The sequence below is a fragment of the Dinoponera quadriceps genome, unplaced genomic scaffold (genome assembly GCF_001313825.1).
Source record: "Dinoponera quadriceps isolate SergipeBrazil2010 unplaced genomic scaffold, ASM131382v1 scaffold1352, whole genome shotgun sequence".
Lineage (NCBI taxonomy): Eukaryota > Metazoa > Arthropoda > Insecta > Hymenoptera > Formicidae > Dinoponera > Dinoponera quadriceps.
The window spans coordinates 314410-342409 of NW_014555567.1; the positions used below are offsets into that span (position 1 = coordinate 314410).

Sequence of the window (28000 nt, forward strand, 5' to 3'; positions counted from 1 at the left end):
CGGATACTGTCAGTTGCGTCGTATCGTTGCGCGCTTCGTGCCCGTTATTTCCGTGTTTTCTTCACGCGCGTCTCACCGTGCGAATCCATCTCGGACCGCAGCACCGCGTCGAAATCTCTCATCACCGGGTCTCCTCCTCCATCGGTGATTTTCTCCCCGGCTAGCGGCGAGAGGATCTCGTCATGGGTCTCGTGTGCTCGACGGCTCAGGTAAGCGAGCTATAGGAGATAACTGTCTGACTCACCCCCTCTCACGCGAGAGAATTTTTCTCCCATTTTTCCCTTTCACGCTGAAAAGCTACTTCAGCGCGTTCTATTCAACGTTCTTTTCCATCCGTTGCGATATTCAAAGTAACGATGCGATAAACTCCTAGTCGCAATTTTGTCCTTATCATCGCTCAGACGGATAACCAGCAATTACCGTCGCTTTACTGCGCTTTATCGTCCTCCGTGGATAGAGGAATCTCACTCGTGTGCGACACTTTCTTTCCAAACACAATCGAGTTGATCTCTCAATCGCATTTTAGACCATGGATCTTCGCCACAGATCTCGTGGGGAATTTCACGTACGAAAGTACGAACGAATCATCATATATCTGATTGTGGCGTCGTATGTATCGTTTGATTATATGTGCGCCCGATATTGATTGCATATACATGCGACAAAGACATAGTGTGTAAGCGCTATTTTTAAAGATTTCCTCAGCGTACTGGAAGTGACGCTCCCATGACACTGTTAAAATATCAGTATAACAATAAATATATGATGCTTGAAATATAGTAGTATAGGAAAATATGTCAGTTTTGCAAGACACCTGTTATTGCAGGCTCCTATTTTTATCTGTATATTTTAACTTTTATAATTAATATTATTTATGTTATGCTCATTCTCTTATATAACGTTATATTTCCTATATTCTCTCTCTTTTACCATGCAGCTGGCATGTTTGTGCGGAAGCACAGCTTGCAGTTTTTGTTGTTCCCAATGTCCGTCATGCAGGAACAGTACGAGCACTCGCATCATGTACGCATTGCTCTTGATGCTGGGAACTATTGCAGCCTGCATTACCCTTGCTCCCGGTCTACAGAATGCGCTTAAAAAGGTAATGTCAGAAATAATCATTTGGCAAATAATAGTGCAATATTAATATCGTCATATTTGAACAGGTACCATTCTGTGCAAATAGTTCCAACGGTTATGTTCCATCGCAAATTACCGTAGATTGCGACTCTGCGGTGGGTTACTTGGCAGTTTACAGAATATGCTTCATTCTCTCCTTGTACTTCTTCCTGATGTCTGTAATAATGATCAGGGTGAGAAGTTCACAGGATCCACGAGCGGCTATACAAAATGGGTAAATTGAATTGACACTTGTTAAGATACTCTGCTGACTAAAAGATTCGACCTGTGACATCTATATACAATTTTCAGATTCTGGGCTATCAAGTATCTCCTGATAATTGGAGGGATTATTGGCGCCTTTTTCATTCCAGAGAGATCCTTTGGAGCTACTTGGATGTACTTTGGAATGATAGGAGGCTTTCTCTTTATAATAATACAGTTGATTCTGATTGTCGACTTTGCTCATTCTTGGGCCGATGCGTGGGTAGGGAATTACGAAGAATCTGAATCGAAAGGATGGTAAGAGAGAGATTGCTGTTTTCATGATAATACTTAAATACGTATATACAAATATTTTAGAAATAGCTGAGACTATCAAAATATTTTCAGGTACGCTGCCTTACTAGGTGCAACGTTCTTCAATTATGCCGTCTCTATCGCTGGGGCGGTACTACTTTACGTATATTTCACGCACGTAAGATTTTATTAATTATATATTTCTGTTTTGAAAACATACTCTCACATACAGAGTGTTCCACGAATAAACCGACAAACTTCGCCAGCATATTTAGGAGGTCATTTACCTTATGTTTACAGGAAGGCATATGCGGCCTCAATAAATTTTTCATCTCATTCAACTTGATTTTGTGCGTTATTACCAGCATCATATCGGTCTTACCGAGCGTGCAAGAACATCAGCCACGATCTGGGCTCCTTCAATCTTCCGTGGTAACGTTATACGTGGTATACTTAACGTGGAGTGGCGTGTCAAATAGTCCAGGTAAATATTGTTCAGCATGGACAATGATGTGAGTCAACAACGCAATATACTTTCTTTATTCTTGATCGTTTTGTGCTTTAACTTGTAGATCACAAATGCAATCCCGGTTTCTTCGGCATAATTAACGGTCATGACGTCAGTGCGCAAAATCGGGTTGCATTTGACAAGGAGAGCATTATCGGCCTTATAATTTGGTTCAGCTGCGTTCTCTACAGTTCGTTGCGCACGGCGTCCAAATCATCAAAGATCACGATGTCCGAGAATGTCTTAGTCCAGGATAATGGGGCCGGTTAGTGTTACAAGAGAATAATTTAATGTAACATTTGTGCCTGTGTGTGTATGTATACGTGGAAGAACGCCATTTTTACGTTTCGGTGCCTTGGAAGTCACGAAAATATTTCTGTTCTGGATGTACAATATTTTTGTCAAGTGCACATCCGCTTAAGATCTATCATCCCTTTGTGCAGGAGAAACATATATATTTTGTCATGTAAAAAAAATGAGAGTAGTTGCATTAAATATTGATCTTTTTATACAGTCAGGAATGCAGGAGAGCAGTCTCTTATCGGCAATGAAGGTAGGCACACACTATTTTGCAAGTAGATTTTATTTTTTGAACGCGAGCCCTTTGATTTTTTGCGTTTCTGCCTCTGAAAATGTATATTCACTTGTCTGTTGTATCTATACACGGATGTACTTGATAAAAAATAGTTTATACGATATATAATTTAAGGCTCCTGGATATTTGCTATGGCTATCTTTCTTCGATGACATCAGAAGCGAGGAGAATCAATTAATGTGACAGTATATGTGGAAATAAAAGAATATACGCGCAAAATAATAAATCGTGATTGAAACTGTGTTCCAAAATTCACAGTGAATATTGGAACACAGCCCGATTCAACACACTTGTTTGATTCAACTCATTGGCATGATTTTCCTCGTTTCTGACGTCATCAAAGAAGGACAGCCATAGTGAGTATCCAGGATCCGGGATTAATAAGAAATAGATTTATTCATTGCATTTTTAATAGTATCAAGTCATGATTATATCTGCTCGGTAGTTAGTGTGTGTTTGCCTTTATTCCTTTGCTCATTTTCCGTTTATCGTGTTATCTTATTAATTTATTCTCGTTTGAGTATTATTATTATTTAGCCTATTCATCCGCAGTATAACATTAGCTTTTTTCTTTTTTTGTTATTTCTCGTTTTCCTAAATGTAAACCAGATTATACTAAAGTAGAAGGACGTAATCACGATGCCGAGGGTGGAAGTGATGCCAAAGTTTGGGACAATGAAGAAGATAAAGTGGCATACAATTGGAGTTTCTTCCATCTTATGTTCGCTCTGGCCACTTTGTACGTTATGATGACACTCACAAACTGGTACAGGTGCGTATCTGCGATGTGGAGCTGAACTATCAATATATCGTTTTAATTTGCACTAACATTAATACCGTATGATTTTACAGACCGAACTCGAATCTAGATACCTTAAATTCGAACGCCGCGTCGATGTGGGTGAAGATTATTTCTTCATGGATGTGTCTGGGCCTTTATGTGTGGTCATTGATAGCGCCTACTGTTTTCCCGAATAGAGATTTCTCTTAAATCTCTGGACTTATCACGAGCAAAGACTCAGCGAACTATGAGACAGGTATTTACGATCTAACATTGTAATAATACATAACTATAATAGCGGCAAAACGAATACCTACAGCTAAACATAATTCTAAAATATTATGTTACAGACTCTTCTCTGCTTATGATCTAATTATCGAAATGCTAATCGCGATCATTTATCCAAAATAATGCAATTTGAAAAAGTATTGCATATTAATATACATGTCGATATGTTGCGTAAGAAATAGGCATTGTTGACGAATTTGCTTCGTATCAATAATTCTAATTTCAACACAGATACTACATGTGCAAATTGTGCTGTATGTAATTTTAATACCAAGCTCCTTATTAACAGTCTTTTAGATAGGCGGTGCAAGCCGATTCAACCTTTAACTCAGTAGAGTTTTGCTTCATTCGGAGAGATCAACTAATTACATCCTTAGTTTATACTTTATATGCTACAGTAGCCAGTTCTATTAACGCTTCGTATGATTTTATATATATATAATCATATATATATATATGAAAACTATGATAAAAAGTATAAGATATACAAAAGTACGTATTTATATCTCTAATATGGAAAGTATAGTTTATGTGATTATTTGAAAAAATCGTTCCAGCATATATTCGACTTCTGTACTATGCAAAATATTGCATGTACTCGAGTAATACTGCTGTGTACCACTGGTGCATTTATAACTAGCTTGTAAGGTAACGAATAACTAACGCAAAATTGTATGCGTTGTTGCGATCGATTTTAATGTTAATTGCATATGTATTCTTACCAAGTCCTATCATGTTCATATGCAATATGACGTAATTCGTTAAAATTACAGCGGTTCATTGAAAATTATGACATTTCGATGCTATTCCTTTAGATGTCGTAAACAAGAAACATAGTTCGTCATTTATTAAAATGTTAATTATTTTTCTAGTTTCTCGTTTGGTTGTATTGTTTTGTGTTTTCATTTTCAGCAAAAACAACCTGAGCTTTAGAGCTTTCTTGTAATATCATCAACCGCCTATTGCAAAATGTCTGTAAGTACGGCTGTAGAAGTTAACTAGAATTGATGCTAGAACTGACCAGCATCTTATAAATCAATATTACAAAATGAAAGAAGTATATAATATTAATATGCTAATAGTTATATGTCATATTTATAATCGTTTTTTTTTTTAATTCTACGATATATGAAAAATTTTGCTTTCTTTCTGTTCTCTGTCTTCTCTTATTCCGTTTAAAGAGGATTTAGAATATTTGATAAGTTTTTCTTAATTATCTATTTTCTTAATATCCAGATTATTTTATTTGTCCTATCTATTTACTTAAAATTATGAATTATATATATAGATATTCCACTACTATGAATATAATTATGTAAATATACTTAAATCATAGTTATTGTGGGCTGCTGCTACTACTACTATAAGACAACTTCATATACAATCTAGTTTGGTTGATATTATTTGATTTATTTGAAAAAGAAAACGTTGCCAAACAACTGTATGTCATTATAAACACGAAGAATATTACATATATGGCAAGATTAACATATTTTTTCAGCTTGGCGTATTTGGTGTATATTGCGATAAAAATGTACCATTTCAATGTACCGAAATTTTATGTACATCTATATGAGTATATATTTGTTACAGTAACGACATAAGCATTTCTTTTATGTACTGTGCTTTGTGCGATAACCAAGAATTGTATCGAAGAGACATTACGTGCGAGCCGCATTTTTTGAACGATACGTGTAATACATAAAAGTAAGCAAGACAAATAAAATTATATAAAACACGTATTTAATATTATTAACAACAATTACAATACAACACAGTCGAAAATTTCCTGAGCGATATGTATTCCTAAATGTCGTTGTGTAGCACTCACGTGTCTGTCCTCACATGCGTCAATAGTCATGTAGCGTAAATTATGTAATATATTTATCGCAGTACAAACACATCAATTTATACAATATCAATTACTTAATTCATGCACTTTTCACTAACTACACTTCCGTTTCCGATTCATAGATATAAAAATTTGTTTACTATCTCGTTCTTAATAACTTTAAATCGTTATTAATAACTTTAAATATTATTTTACATTATTAGTAATTACATTCTGTATTGTTGCTTTCGCGTGGACAGAAATTAAAATATGCAACGACAATCCGTGTATAAATTGACACATTGCGCGTTTTAATTTCGCCATATAAATTATTTCACTCATAAACTATACGGCACTGTATGTGTGTCTATAGCCCCTTGACGTGTCGGTAATATGTAAAATATTCTTCTCGTAAACTTATTTTAGTCCTATTTTACCAACTGTTTAATAATTAAAAACTAATATTTACAATTATCCATATATATATAAAGAAGTAGGAAAGATAATTGAAATACGTTCTCGTTAAAGCGGAAAGGAAATCTTAAAATAAGCATTTTTATCTTAAGATTAACTCATCACAAAAGTCGCACCAATTAGTTCTTCCAACCAGGTAGAACACTAAGGAATTTGTGATTTAATTTTTGCAGGATGATAATTTTTTCTCCCAAGTGGTAACTCACATCCTACTCTAAGGCCGGTATTCACATAGGTCGAACTTAATATTTAAGATCTTATATTTAAATTTATTTTCAGAGGCTCTGCAGATTGATTCATTGGTTAAAATGCATCTGAGAATGAATTTAAGACGGTCTTAAATACAAGATCTGACAATGAATACCGGCCTAAGTAACATCGTACATTAATTTCTCTAACAACATAAAAAAAAACTAAATGAAAACGCTATATGTACAAGGCTCCATACCAGTGCACAGAATTGGAATGGCACCTTCAAAGCAATTTTCAGACGTCGTGCTTGTCTGCTCGGTAACATAAATATAAATATATAGGTTCCTATTTGGAAAAATATTCAAGAGCCAATAGAGTGAAATAACGCTACATTTCATCGTTAATCATTGGTAATGCGGCTTATCATTAATTCTAACGTCACGAGTATCGAGCGGTTCGCTGCTGTCGTAAACGGCAAGAAGGAGACACCAGAGGAGGTCGAAAAATCTGTAATGCGCAACCAATTCCGAGCACTGCTCTGAGCCGTCGCAGTCGAATTAAGATATTTGGTGAGAAACATTCAGGTCGAAAATTTCGACTCGAACCAGCATCACTCCGCTTTCAATGACTTTGCTTCCGCGTTCTTTTGTACTGGCTTTCTCAGTAGATAATTCTTTAAGTTCTGGAACGGCGTGTCGAATAGCAACGTGAGAATCACCGACATGATAACGATCCACAGTATTTCTTTCAAATTCATCTGTAATCAATCACGACAAGACTGTACCGATAAGATTAAGAAAACGATATTAAAACGACGAACGCAGTTGCGTTTAATCGTATATATATTTATGTCGATGTTCAGTTCAACGGATATAATATAGCGCATGGACGACGACTCACCGTACTCCCGACGACTTCGAATTGCATCGCAGCGCGCGTTCGTCCAACGTTGAAGAAGAATATCGGGAATTGCGTCAGGTAGATCGCGTAACTGAGCCTCGTGGTAACGAGAAAGCCTCGCCAGGACAAGAGTCTGTTCAAGAAACCTACGTCGGCACATACGGGGCGTCGTGTTATTATCGGGTAATTGTTACGAACTTCAATCAATTTGATTATTTTATGCGCCTCTACGAAGTATTACCACTCGAATTGCTGGTATGGTGTGTTACGATAACCCACAGGAAGAAGATGCACCAGCCGATGGGAGCGAACGCGTTGTAGATAGCCGCGTCGATTGGATTGTACGCGTAATCTATTAATCCCATTCTCGAGGACCAGGCGAAAGTCACCACAACCAACATGGTGGACACGGTCCAGCCTGTGTAGAGAGTCGCCTGAAAGCATCAGGACTCGTGAGAGGCACGGACGACATAGGGTCGTACGTGGATCAATCGACGCGATAGTTACGACTACTCACCGAGCTCATCTTGAAGTCCTTCGGTAAGTTCCTCAATAAATAACCCGTGAAAATGCCTATGATGTAAACGGTCAGTCGGTGCGACGGTAACGTGTAGGAGTAATTGGCAGTGTCGAACAATTCTCTGATCCTGAAATGTGAAGATAGGAAAGTATAGAAGATTCCATCAAAATACAGTTCCATTGTTTACACAGTAAAAAGTTTGGTGTTAAATTTAACACATTTCACGTGTCCCAAACAGTCCGCACGAATTTCGGTGGTTAATTTAACACAAGGTGTGTATGTTATAAAGTAAGGCAAATATTACGTCAACAATTAACACGAAATTAATATCCATAATTTAATTAGTTAATCGTCACTAAATAAAATGTGTTATTTTAACACTTGCACATATTGAATATCGACTCAATACGAGATATTGAGATAACATAAGCGAGCGGTATGTTAAATAAACACATGGGAATATTAAAAATTTAACACGAAAATGTTAACAAGGACCGATTTCAACAGAAATACGAAATATTTCTCACTAATATAAGCATGATGAAAATGATCGAAAATTTCCAATCAGCCGCATCATATATGAATATTCATATATTAAGACCGTTGATTGCTGTTTGATGGATCGACAACGATGCTCCAAAGCGGCAATCGTGATGCATAAATATTCAGAAATAATGCGTTTGATCGGAAAGTTTCGACGTCACTATGTCTAAGAAAGAATTAGAAGATTAGAAAAGAAACAAATAGAATGATGCCAATGAACGTCTTCTACGATTACGTTTTCTCTATTCGACGCAATTCGTCGCGCGTTTCCTTACACCGCGTGAGTACTTACGACGTGCCGAAGTATATGTAATTGCTCAGGTGTCTGCTGTACATGGCGTAAAATCTCAATATTGTCGATACCGAGGCTACCATTGCGAGCACCAACGCGCCGATCTTCGGCCTTTTATACAGCAGCAACACCATCAGGGGCGATACTAGAAACAGCTGCATGTCTATGCCCACGTGATGCGTATGTGTGAGGCACTGAAAATGCGAAAGGACGACGGTTACTCACGAAAGGGGACAGTCGATTCGATATTTTCGAATGTCACTTTTATATTTTTGCACTCGCGAGCGTCTCCGAGAAAGATCTTGTGGTAATCCTACGATCTCCGGATAATCGGAGATGTTTCCTTCCGATCGCGTTTCGCGTTCTTCGTGGACGGTGCTCACCATATTTTCGAACCCGAAGTAGTTATGGATAAACAGGAAATTCCGCCACCACGTCTTCTTGCAAATGTCCGCGTGATGGTTCACCACCAGGTTCCACTGCGGACCGGAACTTAGGTACGGCAACACGTGGGTGCAGAATAACACCAATGCTCCTAGGGTCGGTACTATCCTGCAAGAGGGCGCGTTATTCATTGAGAAAAGATCGTTCTCATCCCCTATCCAGCGCATATCCTTGAACCTGATATCGTTACCTCAGCAAGCGCGAGAAGTACTCGCGCTTGACGTCCAGAGATCCCGTTCTTTTCAGCCGGCCTACGAACGAGTAGGCGGTTAAGAGGCCGGACAGCATGATGAACGGGTCGGTGTAGAGACTGGCCGCTCTCGCGATTACGGTCCACGATTTACCTAAAATCTGCGTTCGAGCGCGTAATTCACTTTCGAAATTGAAACAACCTGCGCGTTCGCCGCAGGTGAGACGAGAGCAAAATACAAATTCTCCATTGCGTACCGCTATGTGTTGTATAACAACATACCTCGGTCATGTAAGTCCGGTTTATATAAGGATCGTAGAACATCGCCATACTCTTGTGGGACACAATTAGCATAATGCTATTGAAAAATCGGATGGCGTGCAGCGACGCGATGTCGCCCTGCGGTCTCTCCAGCGAGGTCAATTTCCGAACGTTGCGTTTCAACGAGAACGATAAGAGCAACTCGCTGGCCGGTAATTCGTAGTGATCGTAGTAAACGGCGACGAGAGTCAGGATGAACACAGTGGCGATGAGAAGGCTGAAAAGCGAACGTTTTGATTTAGAAGAACACCGACGAATCGAGATCTTCTCTCCCGATCGAAGGAACAAAATTATTTTCTCCGGAAGTTGGAACATTCAGAATGTCTCGAAAAAAAGAAGCGTATCAAGCGGAGATGCTAAAATCGATAACGAACTCAATAAGCGTCGACAATGTAGAGGCGATTCTCTCAACGTGTTATCTTACATAAACATTCATACGATCACGCTACTTTTTTTCCATTACATGGATCTTATGTAAATGTAAGTGTGCGATATAAATGTAAATTCGATGAATGTGCGCGCTACTCTGTCATATTTAACGAAAAATTTCGTTAAGATATGCTAAGATATGTTAAAATGTCTCTGCAAATTTGTCATATCTCTTTAGGCTTTTAAATTGAATTGAATTTATAGGAATTTGTAGGAATTTTAATTGAATTTAAATTGAATAGGTATGGAAATATCGTTTGAAATTTTTTTGATTGAAATATTGACGCATTCGATATATACGAGCTGCAAGATTTCTGTATCAGGTAAACATTTACACTAACTGACAGCTAGAGACGTCAATTTTGAAGTTTTTCATAATTTTCTTCACACATCAAGCAATGCTCCCAGTTCATTTTCGCGCGTACTTTTGAAAAGAGCATTTATAATTCTGCGCAGCCGATACGACGTAAACTTTGTAAAAAGATTACTGTTTTTGATCAGCAAAGTTTCTAAACGTGGGGTTCCCTTAAAAAGACCAGTGAAACGAACATTCACGTACGCATGCATAAGTGCATTCGAACGGGCTTCCGTCCATCGGTATTTTAATTCACACGCTTTTTACAAAGTTTGTGTGTGCGCACTGATGCAAAGTACTCAACGCGATTCAAGCAAACACTCCCGATCGCGAGTCTCTCTCTCTCTCTCTCTCTCTCTCTCACACCTGACGGCGATGGTTGCTTTTGGTAGGACAAGTTCTTTCTTCACTTGGCACATGTTTTTTTCCACTCGCAACGTAATCTTGAAGCCCGTTTGAGCCGTGTACTTCTCAATAGTATGCTGAAGAGAGTTCTTCACATCTTCGGTTGTGCACGACGCGGGCGTGCATACGGCCCAGTTGATCGTGCTAAAACGCGGTACTCTGTGACCTTCCTGTGAGACAAAGATCAAACAATTTTTTACATACAAAGTTCCACAGACTATGAAAAATGAATTTGGTCGGATATGCCTGACAACGGACGAGAGAAACGCGTCGAGGGAAAAAGAATTTCTGACCGTAAGAACCAAAGTTGACTTATGCACACACACATAGAAAAGGGTTTCTTTAGATTCAGTATTTCTATTTATTCGACTAAAATTTATTTCGTAGAAACAATATATATAAAATATTATTTTGAGTAAAAATGTTATTGTCTCATTCAAGAAAATTCTATTAAGAACGCTATTATTTAAAATAATATCTTTTAATCAAATAAAATATTATTTGGTCACAATAAATATATGAAATGAAACAAATAATTTCTTTATAAAAAAATTGTCTTTCGTTTCAAACAATTCTGTTATTTAAGATAAAGATATATATTATATTATATATTCGTTGAAAAGCCAAATGTTGAAAACAATCATACTTATTAATCGAAACATTAATTTCTTCGGAGCATGCCAATGACGAAATTTGTTTGGATGCGATAAAATCTACTAAATTTGAAGAAATCTTTTTCTCGGTGCAGTAAAAAAACGTTGTGTTAAAAACGGTTCACCGTTCAGATTTTGTGTTGTTTTAATACGAGGAATATGTGAGAAAGTACACAAATATAATGTTAACACTTCATCTTGTTAATATGTGTATTTTTAGCAAATATTTGTATACTTTTCAATATATTTGCCATGTTAAAGTGCACAAATTTTCAGTGCACTGTTTTAAACACGGAATTTTTTACCGTGTGAGAACCAGAAATTTTGTTTTCTTTCGCCAAAATGCGTTTGGTTGTCAAGCAGATCTAAGCAAATTCATTTTTCAATGCACATATACGACGTAATTTTGCGCTACGTTAGACAATGATGACACACGGGATACACAGTCTTTCCTGTGATTTTATAGTCGATTCTCGCACGCAACAGCGAGAATTTCAACGCGTTAATCACCTATGTGTCCTCGAGGATATATTTCGCGGAAGTCTGTTAAAGCGTTCGATTGAGAGAGCGAAACGAGACACTCCATAAATCACGTTCGTGAAATCCCGGTTAAAGGTGAAACGAGCAATTTAATTCGTGGGATAATTGAGATGCCCCTCGTCGATCTCGTCGTTAAGCAACAATAATTGATGCTATTTCTGTCTTGCCTGGTGGCATTAATCACAATGAACAATCGGTGTTAGCATTGAGGCATTACGCGATACTCAGCATTCTATAGCTAGCTCCTTATAGACATAACGCTACATCGCATGACAATCGCAGCCGGTTATTATTAGCAATTTGAATCTCGTGAATCCTTAATATCAACGTTGAGACGGGACGACGATTTCCTGACTCGGCTCACGTGATCTCGCGTCTCGCGTTATTTCTGCACGCTAAATCGCACGTGTTTACGGATATCTCAATTAAGAATTCATCGTACGTTGTGTCATCATACGCGCGAATCCGCTCGCCATCGAGCCAAGCGCGCTATGGGGTTCCCATGATTGCGAATATATTCGTATTCCGCAGAATACCGATGTAATCGACCTCTCTCAATTCGAACTTCAGCAACCGACCATTTCCTGCAGCCTTGGCGAGAAATTTTTTCGTCCCTCGAGCGGCCGTTTACGTAGTTCCACTGTTTTCGTCCCGTTGAAATTCATCTCGCGTCACGCGCGCGCCTCGCGATCGTAACAAAGGAGTGCCGAGGGAGCGCCCATCTTCTTCTCCTTTGCTTTTCCTCGTTTCTCTCGTCCGACTCGCGCATCCCATTTGCGGCTGTCCTTCGATTTACATAAATTCTGCGGCGTAGATTTATATGTCTACTACATATTCATTCACAGATTAATGTTAAGTGATGCCTGTACAGACCGGGTTATTAGAATGTCGCGAACATTATGGCAGCGAGAAATGATTCGACTATACTTTCCACGCTGACAGATACAGACGTTCACGGGTTCTCGAAATCGGGCGCAATTGATCTTTTATGTTGCGCAGTTCATCTGTGCGAATTTTCTCGCGAAGTATCAGCCGGACTTATCCGGCAGGGACCATACAGTCCCTGTTCATTATTATTAGAAGCACCTTAATTTTTTACTCAATTCATTGACTTCCGAGGACCAGCTTTATACGGCTCATCTATCGATCGAATTATGTTAAGGAATCATTATTCTGTAAGAGGTATTTTTTATGACGTCATTTCACTTGGCTGTTACACAATGACCTTGAACAAGTATGAATCTGCGATAGTTGCATTCTTGATAATAATGAGGACAGACGTGAGTTTTGCGTGTGTGAGTGTCGATTGAAATTTCGTTTTATTTTTGTTTATTTGCGACCTGAAACCTCAAATTCCTTGCTCATTAACGGGAAAATCTATTTTTCTGTGAAAGATATTATTGTTTACAAAAATTATGGGTTGAAACGAGTGATTTGACACCTCAGAAGGTTACAAAGGTAAAAGCGCAGATCGCCACAGAAAATTACTCTAATCGAGTAAAGATAAAATCAGTAGTTTTCTTCTCCTCCTAATCTGTATTATATTGAAAAATCAAAGTGCGTCTAACGATATAGCCAGGGACTGTATCTCCACTGATCAAATATATCCGAATGGGATATACCTAATTCCTGAAATTGAGTAACTTCACATCATATTCGTGAGTTTCATTGAAACGCGTACCGTTGTCGCGCGCACCGCCACAAAATGTAAAATATCAAATATGTGCACACTACGTGTATCCACAGAGTGTCCCAGAATTAACGCATGTGGAGTACCCGAAAGATTCCTGGTACCAAACGAAGCAACTTGCGGCGTGATTGCTACACTCTGATCAGGAGTCAGAATCATGTCGCAATATTTTCCTCTTGTACTCCATCGTGACGCTTCTAACGCGAACGTGAAGTAAAAGATGATCGAAAGCATTCACAATTATCATTTTTCATGATCGTCTTTTAGGTATTTCGCAATATTGTTTCAACATAATTGAGCTCCACCTAATAATTTTATCTCTTTCCCGCGTTATTTAAGCGTTACGATGGAGTGTCACAAATATTTCTAAAACGTTGGAATACACGATACATCGTACGAGAAATTATTTATGTCACTTGCATATGTTATTACGCTTGTTGGTTAATTATATTAATACGCACGCTGCCCGCTGCTCCTGACTCGCGCGCAACTTAACACAGCTAATTCGATAACTTTAAACAGCCCTCATTTAAAAACTACCATTTGAATGGAATTTCCGCGAACAAAAGGATGCTTTGTTTCGTACCGGGGATTACAGGCGATAATTCTAGAACACCTTATATATACGGGCGCGCGACACACGTGCGGACGGTACACGTGCGCGAACGTATTAATGACTTTTATCCCCTCCCGCCGTTGTTTCGTCCCCCGTCATCCGAAAATAAAACGGCATTACAGCGCGGAACGTACTCGCGCGTGTTCCGCGAGATATTACAGTTCCGTGGCGCTCTGGTGAAACGAGAGATAAATTGTCGCTTAAAATCTCCCGTTGCTGTATCTCGGGGTCGATCGGGGATCGATGTCGGCGACGGTAGCGAGAACCGTCTGGATAAGATCGGAATCCCCGTAATTTATACCACGATATTCCCTACATGTCCCCTCCCTCCCCCCTCCCCCTTCTCCCGATTGTCTCGCCAGGGAATGTGAAATATCGCGACGAGATTGCGAAAGCGTTCGCGCGCTTCTTACGCTTCGGCGCGTCCCCTGTCAAATACACAATTGTACTCACGTCGGTTAAGTTGCTGCGGAACGCGTAATGCGAATGTAACAGGCGGTGCAGGTACTTGAGATCGGGCCGGGACTGGTCGACGTCCAGCTTCAAGTACGCCAGGCAATACTGTCCTCGAATGCCATCCTTGCCCTCGACACCGACGCACTCGTCGAAATCGCCGAACTGATTAACGTTGCCGCTCAAGAGGCCGGACGGCACCTTCGCAGTCGCGTCGTACACTGAAAATGCGCCGAGAAACTGATCAAATCTTTACACGAATAGTGGCGACAATAGCGCGACAACCGATATATGATCAATCACAAAAAGATATATGATCAATCACAAAAAGATTGTAGCAATTTTTTTTTTTTTATAAATTTTGGAACACATTCTCAGTGTCCAATAGGAGAATTTGTTTCTTAGTAATTCTCAGGACGTACATTTTCTATTGGATTGGAGTTTCGGAAGACATCTCGTATCCAATAGGAAAATGTACGTCCTGAGAATTACTAAGAAACAAATTCTCCTATCGGGCACTGAAAATGCGTTCCAAAATTGTGTCCCAATGTTCTCCGATTTTCCTCTCCTCGGCTGATGGGATTTAACACATCCGTAAATTTCCTCTCTATACCACTTCTCACACACGCACGCGTGTGGGATTATTATTAAATCTAGAATATGAAGCGGGTTGCACGTGGGTCGAATGCATTTCTTTCGCGGGTGCAAACATCGAAGAAATCCTCGATAACTGCAGATCGGCGTTACAAGGTAAATCCGAACGAAGAGAAATCGAGAGGCGGCTAATTTGTCGAAACGATCGTTGCCAAACGCCGCGTGTCGCGTACGGAATAAAATCGCGGGCTCTTATGTTCGCCGACTTGTGACATTTTATATAATTGCGCGGACCACTCACGAACGATCACCGAGAGTACAAAAGCCCTTCTCGATTTTCGGTTGTCCCCGGTCGTTCGACGGTCCATGTAAACGAGTCCAGTCTTGCGCAATCCCAGAGGGCATTAAGACGTCATAAAGATGTCTTTGAGGCAATAAGACGTCTAAACGACAATTTTACAGTTAGATCTGTGCGGGATCCTTACGGGTAAAGGATTCTCAGGACGATCTTGGATTGCAGTTTGCTTACAGTCAAGTTCGGACGCTTCCGTGCTTCAACCCTCTAACCACAAGGCTAGGGTCGGATGCGACCCTACCGCCCATTTATTTTACAGCGCTATCTCTTTTCTTAAGAAATGTTTCAAGCCATTATTTACTTTTTTAACTCATTTTGTACATGGAAAATTACATGAAAAATATGCGGTCTAACTCCACTTTCCTGGATACGTTGAAAATTCACCTCGTCGTTAGAGGGTTAATTACACAGTGGAGGACGAGCTTACTTTTGAGAGCCCACAACGTGAACTTCGAGAGCTCCTCGTGGAAGATATCGGAGTGTCGCTTGCATTCCGCGCTGACGCGTCCTGCGCCGGGATCGTACGCGGGGAGAATTTGCAATAACTTGCGCGCCTCGAAGTCGATCTCCTCGGAGAAGGCCTCTGGAAAGAGAAAAGAAAATCAAGAGTCTTCTCAGACGTCTTTGATATCGGCAATTTTAAGTTTCCTGGATGAGGGTGGTATCCTTCCCCTCGTCCTCCCCAAATCGAGATCGGCGTAAAACTCGCGAATATGGGAAAGGACTTTCATCCTGCCCTTCTCGAATTAGTACATCGTCGGAGACTCACGTGGATCGCATGGCTACGTGGGCTGTGTGCGAATGCGACGAGCGTGGAATTTTATCGACGTCTTACGAGCCTCGCTTTGTTGACATTGACACGGCAACACAAGAGAATTATTCAAGGAAATCCCGAGTCAAAATTTCAGCTGCACATTAAGTCTATTTAGTTCTACATTGAGTCTTGAAAGGTCTGTTGATGCTACAAGTAGGAATTTCGTTTTCTTCCCCTTGAAGATTTAAATGTGGAGTTAAAAGTGTTCGACTCAGGGTCACGCTCGATCGCTGGGTGATTTACGAACAGGCGGATGCAACATTTTCGGCTAAGGTCTACGTCCGTTGCATAAGTCTCGTTATTAGTCAATATTCTCCCATTTGTGGAATGGACATAAAATTTTTCACATCAGTTTATCCTTTTGAAGCCCGCACACCCACACCTCTCTCCCTTCCCTCCTTTCTCTTTTGCACATATGTAGCCAGCAAATTGGACTTTAAAAAGGAAAAAAAATTGGGGAATTACACATCGTTTCACAGACGAGAAGGCGAGGTGAGGTTGAACCGAGCCGAAAGAAATGTAAGGTCATTGATCTGCCGAAGGACATTTTAAAACTTGTTATAGGATTCAGCAAAAGGTCAGTATGTCCGTTTTTTTATACCGGGGAATTCTTGGATTGTCATTGAACCGGTATTATACATAGTCACGATCATCATCATGTGATACTAAGTCGATTAAAAAAGGCACAATTTAATAACATGTATGAGATCATCATTCAGCCGGAAACCTTCCGTGGTGCGATACATCGTCGATGTGATGCATTCACGTCAATATATCACACGAAAGTCCAAGGTGAGGAATCGGCAATCGAGCGTCGAGGTTTATTTTACGAAGCAAGTTGCAACATCGTCGCCGATACATGTGCAATATCATAGGCAGATTATTAATTTTGTGCAGATGCGGAAAGAGAAAACGTAAAAACCACTACCTGCTTGTTTTTTTCTTTTCTTTCGACTGCAGAAAAAAAACTGATTAATGTCCCGTCGTGTATCTGGTAAAATTCGCAGGTAATCCTGGGCGTAATCTTTCGCACGGACGTGACGTCGTCAACCGTTGCGACGGTTCTCCGGCGCGGATGTAAACCGATTTCAAAAGCGCAGTCGACACGCGCGTCGACGCCCCGTCGTAGAAAGTGCAGCCATACTGTGTTGTACGGTTATCGCAGTTGCGCCATGAGCGCATAAATTCTGCATCGATTAAAGGCGAGTCGGCGACGCGCTGCCAACGACACGACACTTCTCGTCTCGCGATTCTTTAAACGCGCACGCTCCTCCACCGACACTTATTTAAAGCAGCTGGTCCGTGACAATATTCTTGCAAAGGTTAATGGTTAATACAGCGTGAAGAAATTCGACAAATCTGTGCCAAATGTATGTAAATATGATATATAATACGCAACTTTGACTCCATAATAAGAGGTTATATCAATCAAATTTACACAATGCCTGCGTTCGACGAGAAAAAGCAGCTTATTGAGCGCTTTGTGATTATTATATATGATTGGAATATACTTTTAGATCTCCTATAAATCTAGTAGAATGTACCAATAAGAAGCAATAAAGCGCTCATTGAGCAGCTTCTTTTACTCAACGCGAGCAATGTTCAAAAAGTTATACAAAAATGATCGTTTTTCGCGCTTTGACGTGCAATAATTTTGGCTGGGATTGCCCGTGCTAGGCGTATGTTTGCGAATACATCATATATAACGATAGACGCACACGAATGTACTCCACCAGAGAAATGATCGCGACGTCGGATTTTTCGACGTATTTTTCGGTATTTCTCGCATTTTTTCGTATTAATTACACTGAGAAACTCATTTAGTTGAATCAACTACATTCTTATTTGATTATGGGCAAACAAATTTTTTATTATAAAAACCAAGATTTAGTTCTCTGAATTAAAAGTTTGGTTCTTCGAACCTCTGCAACTTCGGAGAACCAAATCTTCGGTTTAAACGATCAAGCTTTGGTTATTACAACCAAAATATTTGCTTGCCCATAGTCAAACAAGAATTTAGTTGATTCGACCAAATGGGTTTCGCAATGTAGAAATCTTTAAAATTATTCGATATTATTCTATCTTGAAAAAGATGCCTAGCCAAAAGACACAAAGGGGAATGCATGTACAATATTTGCCAAATCTTTAAAGGTTAGTTGTCATACACTGTTGTCAGAAAAATTGAGTTGTCACAGAAATTGAGTGTACTTTACAGCAATTTATGGGAAACTAGACAGTCAACGATCTTGCAATTTTTCGTAATATTTCCGCTACTTCTCTCATCTTCGATACGGTCAATCCTTTCCCAATTTCACATAAATGCGGATCCTATTTCGATTAATGTATTGCTAAAATTTGAGGTGATTCCTAAGAAAATAAATTTACGAACCAGCTACCTCAATTATCGTCTTCGCGATTATTTCTCATTTTGCTTCGCGACGACGATAACGACTCGTCGTCGGTGATTTCGTCGACGAGCGGGAAACGCGGCCGAGTTCGCGATCGTGCGTGATCTTCGCGTCTCTGTCGTTGACCTCTCCTTTTTTTCATGGCAAACGGATGATCGACCTGGTTCCCATTGTTGTTGTTTCGTTGATACGTTTTCTAACGACAGCGTGTGGCAATCGGACTCAAAACGGAGCCGGACGTCCAGGGGGGGTATAAGGACCGCGAGGTGTCGAAACTGTGACGGTAGTCACTCCGAGCGAACGGAATCACTTAGGTGTCGCGGTTTGTTTGCCCGATCGGTGCTGCGTAATTGCATAAAGCGCGACACGAATGTACTTACGGACGGATGAAACGGCCCCGTACTTGCGTGTCACTACTTTATGACACACTGAGAGATGCTCATATTTCACATTGCGCTGACATCTCTCTTTTTTTTTGTTCCGCCGTGCAACAGCTTACGCCTACTGGCACATTTAAATACTCGATAACGCCGTCAGTGAGTAAACCAACAACGTTAACTGTCGCCGAGTGACGTTAAGGGACATTGTTCCCGGCGTCATTTCGAAAATCGGTGTTATCTTGATACACCGATTGATTATGTTTATCATTCGTCGAAACTCGCGATAAAAATTCATTGGAAACCAGTGAGAGTTAACTCGTGGTTGACGTATGGCGGAATCGCGGAGAATTTTTCTCGCACGTCAGAGAGCTGTGAGATAATCCGTATTTGGTGGTCAACGTGTTAACAAGCTTCGTTGCGTACTCGGAGGAGATTACGCGATGACGTTACTCGCATCTATATTTATATATATGCGTGTAACTATAAATAATTCGTGACAATCATTTTTTGCATATATAACAATTATTGCTCGATAAACTCGCAGAGATTTCAGCGAAGGATTCAAGGTCGCTACTTTTGTAGTTTCGCCGTAACCTTTATTCAATAATGACCTTTCCCTCGGTGATCCGCCATCGAAGGGAAACGAGGGAATTTAAGTTGCGTCTAATAATAAAAGAATCAGTTTTGAATGTTTCGCAAACATCACTACGAATTTCGCGTGTTGACTCGCGCGATTAGTCGCGCAAGTGACATTTGTTCTGTCCAATCAGCAATTACGAAGTCACACGCACGAGATTCCGCGCGAGTCGCGCGCCGCGGAAACGATTTGAACACCGAACACGACAATGTCACGACGCACAGGCGCTTGACACGCTTGTGTCCGTTGCGTAAAAGCGACGAATGATGAAATCGCGATGAACGTAAGTTTACTGTGCTGTCGCATCGTCGACTTTTAGTTCACCAAAACTTTCCGTCGATCCGATCGACGGAAAAGAAACAAAATAGACGCTCTCGGTGCGCCTCAGCGTACGATGGCCTGCGGTTGAGGTATCGGAATATTCTCAGGTGGCAACCTCGCGTCGTACATTGTGCGCACGTGGGTTAAGCGCATCACAAAATCGCATCGCGAAACGCGACGATAATCGTCAGCGTTAATTCCCCGCGCAAACACGGTGGATGTTACCGTCCTCTCCCACCTGGCTGTCGATAATGTTTCGTTGTACAAACGATTAACGCGTGCGCGCGTGCACGTGGCCGTAAGATCTTCGATGCGTATCTTCAGCGCGTGCCTTCGCGAACCCTCCGTCGTGCGCGTTCGTTGCCGGCCCGACACACCACGCCAAGTCTCTATTATTTGTCGAACTTCTACGCTAACTTTTAAATAAACATTTATTTTCACCGTCCTCGCACAAGAATGACGCATACAGAGTATATCTGGACCCCACTCACAAACTAACGAGAAAGATTCTACATAAAAAATAAGTAAAAATGTCTTAATAAATATACGTCCTTAAACGTTTAGTTTCTGGGATACAGCTGCCGCAACCTCGGATTGAATGAATAATAATGAATAAAAAATGCATGTATTTTTAATAATGAATAAAAAATACATGTATTTTTAATAATGAATAAAAAATACATATATTTTTTATTCATTAAATTGTGTTTTACAAATGAATAGCCCGACATATACCGTTACTTAAAAATTGCTCAAAATGTCTGTCTCCCTTATCGTGTTAGCAGGATGTTCATAATACGTTTTTTTTTCTTAGTTTTTAACTTTACGGCGCAAACGGTAATAACATGCCAATACCGAATAATTCTTCGATCAATATTCAGAAGTGTCAAAATTGATGGATTATCTCGAGAAACAGGTAAAGAAAAAAGTCTTGTTAGAATCTGCGTTAAAATCCTTAATCCCGCTTGTCACAACACATTTTTTCCACTTCCAGCAGCTATGAAAAAAAAAAAACAAGCTTTTGCGGATACATATTTATCAAGACTTCTCTACTTGTCTCTCAACATGAAATCTGTCCCGTAAGTCCGTCGGCAGAGTTCAGATACACCCTGTATGCGGTACGTATTCTGTAGCAAATGTGACAATATTTATACTCTCCGCGGAATGTTCGCAAAATATTTCCTCCTTTCGGGAGCGGCTCCGGTTCGCATTAATCGTATCACGTGAGTAAGTACACGCGCCGCAAATTGCTCTAACGCGTCCTCGCTGCACGCGCGAGCGCTTTCGCATGTTGCACAGTTTATTGCGATGTCTGTGCACCACAAACTGACACGCTTAGACGAAGGTCGCGTCGAAGATTCAACTCTTGAACTGGAACGTCTCGTTGAGCCGAAGGAAGCGTAGGGCGCTCTTTCCGATCTTCCGCGAAGAATCCTGCCGTTTCGCGCACCGGTCTCACGCGGTGTCTCACGCCTATTTTTATAAAACGGATCCCCGACGAGCCAGCGTCGATAAATTTTAATCACCATATTGGTATATTTATGACTGTTTCCGCACAGTCGTCCATTAATACTCGGCCGTCGAGATTAAGATTGTAAAAGTACCCTCCCGATTTCGGCCGGTGGACTCTTTGTACGTGTTAATGCCCGGGTATTAATTCGCAAATCCATTAAGTGCCGAATTTTTCAAGGATGCATATAATTGCGTCGAATAATAAACACGATAAGAATATTTAAGTATTCCGATAACGACGATCCTGAGCTATTGATCTGCCGCATTCTTGGTCCCTGCTTCCGCCGACAATCTGCCGTCGCGCGTCTCGTATTTGTGAGCGTGTTACGTAACGCGTCAATGTTTGTCTCCCACACGCGAGCCTGTGTTTCATTAAAAAAAAAGCCGCGGACGAGGCGTGCCATCGGCCTGCGCGAGAGAGCGAAATTCACGGCATCGTGCGCCGATTAATGACGTATTATGTGGCAACGAACGCGAGGGTTGCGCGGCGCGATGAAATACCGTTTCGGGCGCGAACGTAGGTGAGCGTCTCGCCTACCTGATCAATCCGCGCCCCCGTCGCAATCAATGCCGCCAATTGATTGCGGAGTTTGGAAAAGAGCGATTCCGACACTGGCACGATCGCATGTGCGATCGTTACGAGTCGCTCTCGCGACGACGTGCTGTTGCGTTCGTGAAAAAAAGAAACGATAATTTCAACAATCGATATCGGTAAAATAAAGCGTTTATCTTAACTCTCTGACTCTGAAGTTCTAACCTTCGGTGAACTTAGTGGAATATGACATAATCCGGCAATATTTAACCCGAATCGTCCCGAATGGTACACATGTGTACCACCAATGTCTCAAAACACTTGAAAGCTGAATTATGTCATTTGACGCTAAATTAACTTAATACCTAATACTTTATCGGGAAAAAATCGCTTATATTCCGGAACGAAAGGGTTAAACCCCTAATAATTTTTGGTTTAATACTACACCCAAGTTGCCATTTCGTGCAGCTGGAGTTATGGTTGTATTTATTGTGAAGCGTAGCATAAGTAGCATGGGGTATGAGATACCCCATGGTTCACCGTGTGTTGATTTTTCTCCACTTGGTTCGCGGAGGGTGAAAAAAACCGGTAAAAAATCGATATTTTCAATTTTCACTCGGAAAGAAACCGAGGAAATCCGTGGGAAAAGTGGAAAAAATGATATATTTTTTTGTTTTCACTCATCCGCGGCAAGAAACCGAAAGAAGCGTGGGGAAATTGAAAAGACCCGGATTTTTTCCAATTCTTTAAAATTATTTCTCTAATTGTAAGGTTAGAGTCGAATATGACCCCACGGCTTATTTACAACGTAAAAACACACGCTGCTTCTCTTCTCAAGGAATTTTCCATGTTATTATTTACTTCTTTTAGCCATTTTGTACATCGATTACATGGAAAATGAACAAAACAGAGCATGGGATAGGATTCACTATCACTTTTGGTACTTTATTTGGTACTTCGGATAACACCATAGAGATTAATTTCCAATTTCCATTTTTGAATTTTTTACTGGTTCAGCCGGCGTTTTCTTAAACGAATATCACAGTTACAGCGAATCATTAATTCAACGAAGCGTTAATTTCGAATTATTATCTATTATGTATGCGTAACCAATGGTAGTACGATCGTAGGTTGCTTAACGAATAGAACTTCAATCGATTCAAAACATTCACAAATCAAGCTCTCTCATTATCGTTATTACCATGTTATGCGGTTGTTATCAGACTCGTTACGATGTCGCCGCAAAACTATTCTCGGAAATAGCGAATTATTTCTGCGTTTCACTGTAAAACGTTCTCGCGAGTGATCGTCGACGCCAGTGTTTTCGAAGCCGTTGCTTGTCGGAGAAACTACTCAGGGATGGAGAAAAGGAAAAACATCGAATATCGTTAGGAAAATCTTTCGCGTGACGAAATCGAGCGTTTCTTACATTTTAGCGCAACGTTGAATTATATTTCTCATTTTTTCTTTTTTCATTGATACGTGAAACATGTTCTGATTCCCGTCATGGTGTCATGTGGAGCGAATAAACGTGGGATAAAATAAAGCGAAGTTCTGAGAAATTACGATTTCCGTACACACGGACGAAATTATTATGACGATAATGAGACAATATCGTTCCTCGAAGCCTTTTCTGATACGTCATTTGAAACTCGTGTGCACATTGGTAGATTGCAAAATTTCCCGGAAAGTCTTGTCGCCAATGTCCGGACAGCGAGAAATGCAACATTGTCAAAAAAATCGGATGTTGAAATCAGTGGTCGATCGCGGTCAATCGGGACTGCTGTCACCGTAGAAAAGCTAAGCTTACTCGCGGTGATTTTATGACGGACATCGAAAAAAATTTATGAAAACTTGGGCGGAACGCCGTCGGGCCGCATCGGCAGTTTAGAAAGACGACTCTCGTGCGATACTTCGCGAAGTGAACCGGATCGCCGAAAGAACCGCACCGGTTCTCAATGATAAATTGGATGCATTTAGTACATAAAGTGGGTTCATTTTTGTCGCGCTATGCCGAAACTGTAGTAGCTGTCGTACACGAAGAAAAAAATAGACGGCTTCGTTATTTGTAGACACGAATAAAACCATTGCCGTATATACGATAAAATACGACACACGAGCGTGATGAAATCTATTTTTCGAGCGGGCTGGACATTGATAAGATGCGATCATACGTTTCAGATATGAGGAACCGTCATAGGTCACGCATCAGAATTTATTTCGAAGATTATTCTCAAGATATAATAAATCTTAAAACGGATAAAATAAATTAAAATCAAATCTCTGGTTGCACAGTGCTAATGTGTGTAGAACGTGATGGTAATATTTCAATTATTATAAATTATTCCGAACTGTGTATGTATTTTATATAAATATATAAAATATAAATATATAAAATACATATGCAGCCCGGAATAATTGATTGTTTATATTTTTTATACATAGATTTTTACTTAGAGAGATTCGTTGCTTCATTTGTGAATTTCGAATGAAAAAACGGGGAGACGGTGGGCGCGAGGAGGAAATGATCGGCGGGGGTTCGATTTCGAAAGGAGGTTCGTGAGCTGAAAACAATCGGAGCAAAGTGCCATATTAAAATTCTTAAGATTTGGCCGCTTTTATCGTGTCGCGCGCTGCAGCACGCTACTGCAGTCACGTTCGCCGACACGTCGGTGCATAATACATACGATACACGACTAAAATCGCTTTCGAATATCGCGCGTGTCGAAATAACGAAAGTAATTTTGCCTTCTGTCCGTTAAGCGAGGCATGTTAATGCGGCCCTCATTAGTACAACGCGGAAGAAGAATTTCGGACGACGAAATTCGAACAATTGCGAATGCAATCCGTGGCGTGTCGCATCTTATCGGCGGAGCAATTAAGGCCGATGCATTTTCTGCGTACGCGACGCATTTTTTCCCATAGCTGACTTTGTCGACCGAACGCTGTTATAACATACTTTGTCAAAGTATAATCAATTATATCAGGTATTCGATGACGGGAGCGATAGGGGTTGATCGATAGGACGATATTTCATGCGTCACGAGAGAGGACCGAGATATAATCTCCTTCTCTCTCTTTCTCTCTTTCTCTCTCCACGAAAGTCTGAGCGACCTATACATTTTCTTGACCTTTTCTTCTTTCTTTTTTAAAATTTTAAAATTCTTTTTAATGAAATAACCTGACGACCTTTTCCGCGATCAGAAGTCCGATTGAGAAAACTTGGCCTTTAAATTTTGTTACTAATCGACTTCCTCGGAGATTCGTCAGAAAGGGAAGAGTGGGAGATCGTTACTTCGAATCTCTATTACGCACTCGCGAACCAACGTGACGCGCGTTCGCATGACAAGCAGCTTAAATAAACGGGCTGTCTTCTCTCTACAGTCTTCGACTGTATGTGTGAATTGTGTCGTGTTTTTTATTCTTTTTCGTCGAATTCACGACTGTGATTTTTTTTTCTCGACGTAACGTTGACGCAATTGAACGCGATGAAACGCTCGTGATCGTATCCGTTGTGAACGCCGGCGGCTTGTTTCGCGGCGAATTCGGTCAATAAGGCGGCTGCTGACAAAGCGCGCGCGAAATCGTTTACTCGAAACGCCTAGCCCAACGTGGTTAATCAAAAGTTAACAGCACCTTGTTCGTAACGAAAGTGCGAGTATTGCATGTCTCGCAATTAATGAGCGACGTTTAAAATATGAAGCCGTAGATGTGCGTAGAGTGCCGAACGGCGGTATGCAATGTGCTCGTTCATTGTTCCCTGTTGCATAAAGCTTGTCAACGCGTCTGTCAATGAGCTTGAAAATTATTTACGCGCTCGCCCGGACACAAATTTGTTTGACACTGAAAACACACCGCGAAATGCTTCATCTATTCACTCGAACGCACTAACGTGTCTTTCCTAACACGAGCGCGATTTGTCGCTAAGGTGACTTCCGACTGCGCAAACATCTTACAACGACGTGTATAAATATTAATTATTAGCAGTTAAAAAAGCCGCTAAAAGCAGCTAAAAAATTTCAATGCGTTCATTACGCGCGAAGCGTATGCACAATGCAAGCTTTACGTGCGATTTGTCTCTCTACTTGTTAATTTTTTGTAATACAGTTCTGTGTGTTTGTTAGTATTATCATATTATATGTAATACATAAATGCGTAATGTATAACAAAATATAAATATAAATAAATATATATATGATTTATATATTTATTATATTTATATTAGTATTTTTTATATATTGGTATATTTTTTCTATATTTATTCGTTTATATATATAGAGCGGGAGAAAGAAAGCTAAAGTTATTGCACGCGGAGAAAATATTTCAATAAAAATTATCACATTTTGTAATTCTTCCGGCCATACCGGAATTATAATGTGTGTTGTAATCTCTAGTGATATGTATATATCATAATTTCAATCATAATTCCGGTATGATCCAAAATTTTGTGGTAATTTTTACTACAATATCTTCTCCGTGTAGAAAAACGTCACGTGACAACGATGATGGTTAGTTAAGTTTAACGATGAGACGCTGAGACGTTAACGATACCCGACTCGAAATTTTAGTTCTACGTTAAGTCTAGTTGGTTTTACATTAATATCTGGTTCCACTATCGTGGTTTAAATCTAATCGACGATTAACTCAACGAAATTGACCAATCGCATTGCTCAATTCAGCTAATTGGCCAATGCAAATGGTCAATTTCGTTGAGTCGATCGTCGTTTAGATTTAAGCCACGATGATGGAATCGGACTTAAGTCTCCAAAGGGGCACTATTGTCCCTCCTTGATGCTATAAACAGGAAATTATTGCCGTTTCCTTCATTTGGAAACTTAATGTAGAACTAAATGAACTTAATAAGTAAATTAAGTAAACTTATATAAAACTAAAGTTTCGACTCGAGTACACGCGAAAGACCGAGCCACCCCAAATGTCACGAAAGGTTTCAAAGGATTCCGTAGGGCTCACCGTAGTGCGGATTGGTGTGATGCACTTCCGGCCTGCCGACGCTCCATATATCCTTCTCGGTATCGACCGTGTAATTGCCGAGGCTGCTGATCAGCTCGACGAAGGTGTAATTCTTGGTCGTGTCGGTCTTGTTGGGCGCGAGCACACGGAGTATCTCCTCCTCCTCGAAGGCGGCGCCGAGACTCCTGGGCGTCAGGACGTCTACCGGCTCGCTGGCGCGCGACAAACCGATTAAACCGAGAATCGCCCAGGCTCTCAGGAACGTCCTCATTCTCTTTCTCTTATCGTCGGAACCCGAAAACGCCAGCGTCCGAAAACTGTCCCCGAGAACTTCCACTCCGACTTGTGCGTCGCGATTTCACGCGATTGGGAGAATTTTCCTTCCTTCTTCCGCGATCCCCGGAAGTCTCGTCGTTCTCCGGAAGATCTCTCAGCGGCAGAGCTGGTCGGCGATCATTCGTGGTCTAACTGGTTCGCTCGATCTTCCTCAAACGATGCAAGGAGGACTCATCCGGGGATCCTCGTCGTGAAGTTCTTCGGCGCGGAAAATTCGTCGTTCGAATCACCGGCGGCACGTTTCTCGCCCGAACGCAGTGCCGATCGAGGTCACGGTCGTAGATCGGGCGCAGAATCCGATCGAGGATAATCGTGCGTGCTATCGAGCGTCTCGCGGCCCCAGCATTGCCCGCTTGTCCGAAGGTGAGCTTTACGAATGATCGCGGTACGATCGCGTAACGACGAAGTCACCTGTGTGGCCACCTTGCGAACAGGGCGCTGCGAAGGGGGGTGAATACCGTGTGACCGCTCGTCTCCTCTCC

At 40.8% G+C, this 28000-nt stretch overlaps 2 protein-coding genes across 5 annotated transcripts; one reads left to right on the forward strand and one right to left on the reverse strand.

Annotated features, from left to right (window-relative positions):
• The first annotated feature begins 24 nt into the window (after positions 1 to 24).
• LOC106744702 (probable serine incorporator) lies at positions 25 to 5546 on the forward strand. 4 transcript variants are annotated; one of them, XM_014619663.1, is made up of 11 exons: positions 183 to 209; positions 938 to 1102; positions 1167 to 1354; positions 1432 to 1641; positions 1732 to 1816; positions 1939 to 2122; positions 2211 to 2411; positions 2661 to 2699; positions 3351 to 3513; positions 3594 to 3778; positions 4723 to 5546. In XM_014619663.1, exons 1-10 carry the CDS (start codon positions 183 to 185, stop codon positions 3730 to 3732), a joined length of 1401 nt encoding a protein of 466 aa, XP_014475149.1. In that variant the 3' UTR covers positions 3733 to 3778; positions 4723 to 5546. The 4 variants fall into 4 exon arrangements, with proteins under 4 accessions (XP_014475150.1, XP_014475151.1, XP_014475152.1 ...); XM_014619664.1 differs by lacking the exon at positions 4723 to 5546 and having other exon boundaries at positions 25 to 209; positions 3363 to 3513; positions 3594 to 3732; XM_014619665.1 differs by lacking the exons at positions 2661 to 2699; positions 4723 to 5546 and having other exon boundaries at positions 26 to 209; positions 3594 to 3732.
• Positions 4915 to 27985, reverse strand: LOC106744701 (nose resistant to fluoxetine protein 6). Its single transcript, XM_014619662.1, has 12 exons — positions 27183 to 27985; positions 16035 to 16190; positions 14659 to 14879; positions 10668 to 10876; positions 9479 to 9734; positions 9197 to 9357; positions 8946 to 9114; positions 8563 to 8756; positions 7725 to 7854; positions 7449 to 7641; positions 7208 to 7353; positions 4915 to 7064 (listed from the first exon to the last, which is right to left on the reverse strand). Exons 1-12 carry the CDS (start codon positions 27451 to 27453, stop codon positions 6918 to 6920), a joined length of 2253 nt encoding a protein of 750 aa, XP_014475148.1. The 5' UTR covers positions 27454 to 27985; the 3' UTR covers positions 4915 to 6917.
• Positions 27986 to 28000: the final 15 nt, after the last annotated feature.

Bases quoted from the DNA above. Each gene is read 5' to 3' on its own strand.
- LOC106744702 (XM_014619663.1), top strand. From the start codon at position 183: ATGGGTCTCGTGTGCTCGACGGCTCAG. The intron at 1,355-1,431 runs GTAAATTGAATT...TACAATTTTCAG, and splicing joins CGAGCGGCTATACAAAATGG to ATTCTGGGCTATCAAGTATC. The intron at 1,817-1,938 runs GTAAGATTTTAT...TTATGTTTACAG, and splicing joins TTTACGTATATTTCACGCAC to GAAGGCATATGCGGCCTCAA.
- LOC106744701 (XM_014619662.1), bottom strand. From the start codon at position 27,453: ATGAGGACGTTCCTGAGAGCCTGGGCGATTCTCGGTTTAATCGGTTTG. The intron at 9,358-9,478 runs GTATGTTGTTAT...GCTCGAACGCAG, and splicing joins ACCGGACTTACATGACCGAG to ATTTTAGGTAAATCGTGGAC. The intron at 9,115-9,196 runs GTAACGATATCA...GCCCTCTTGCAG, and splicing joins TACTTCTCGCGCTTGCTGAG to GATAGTACCGACCCTAGGAG.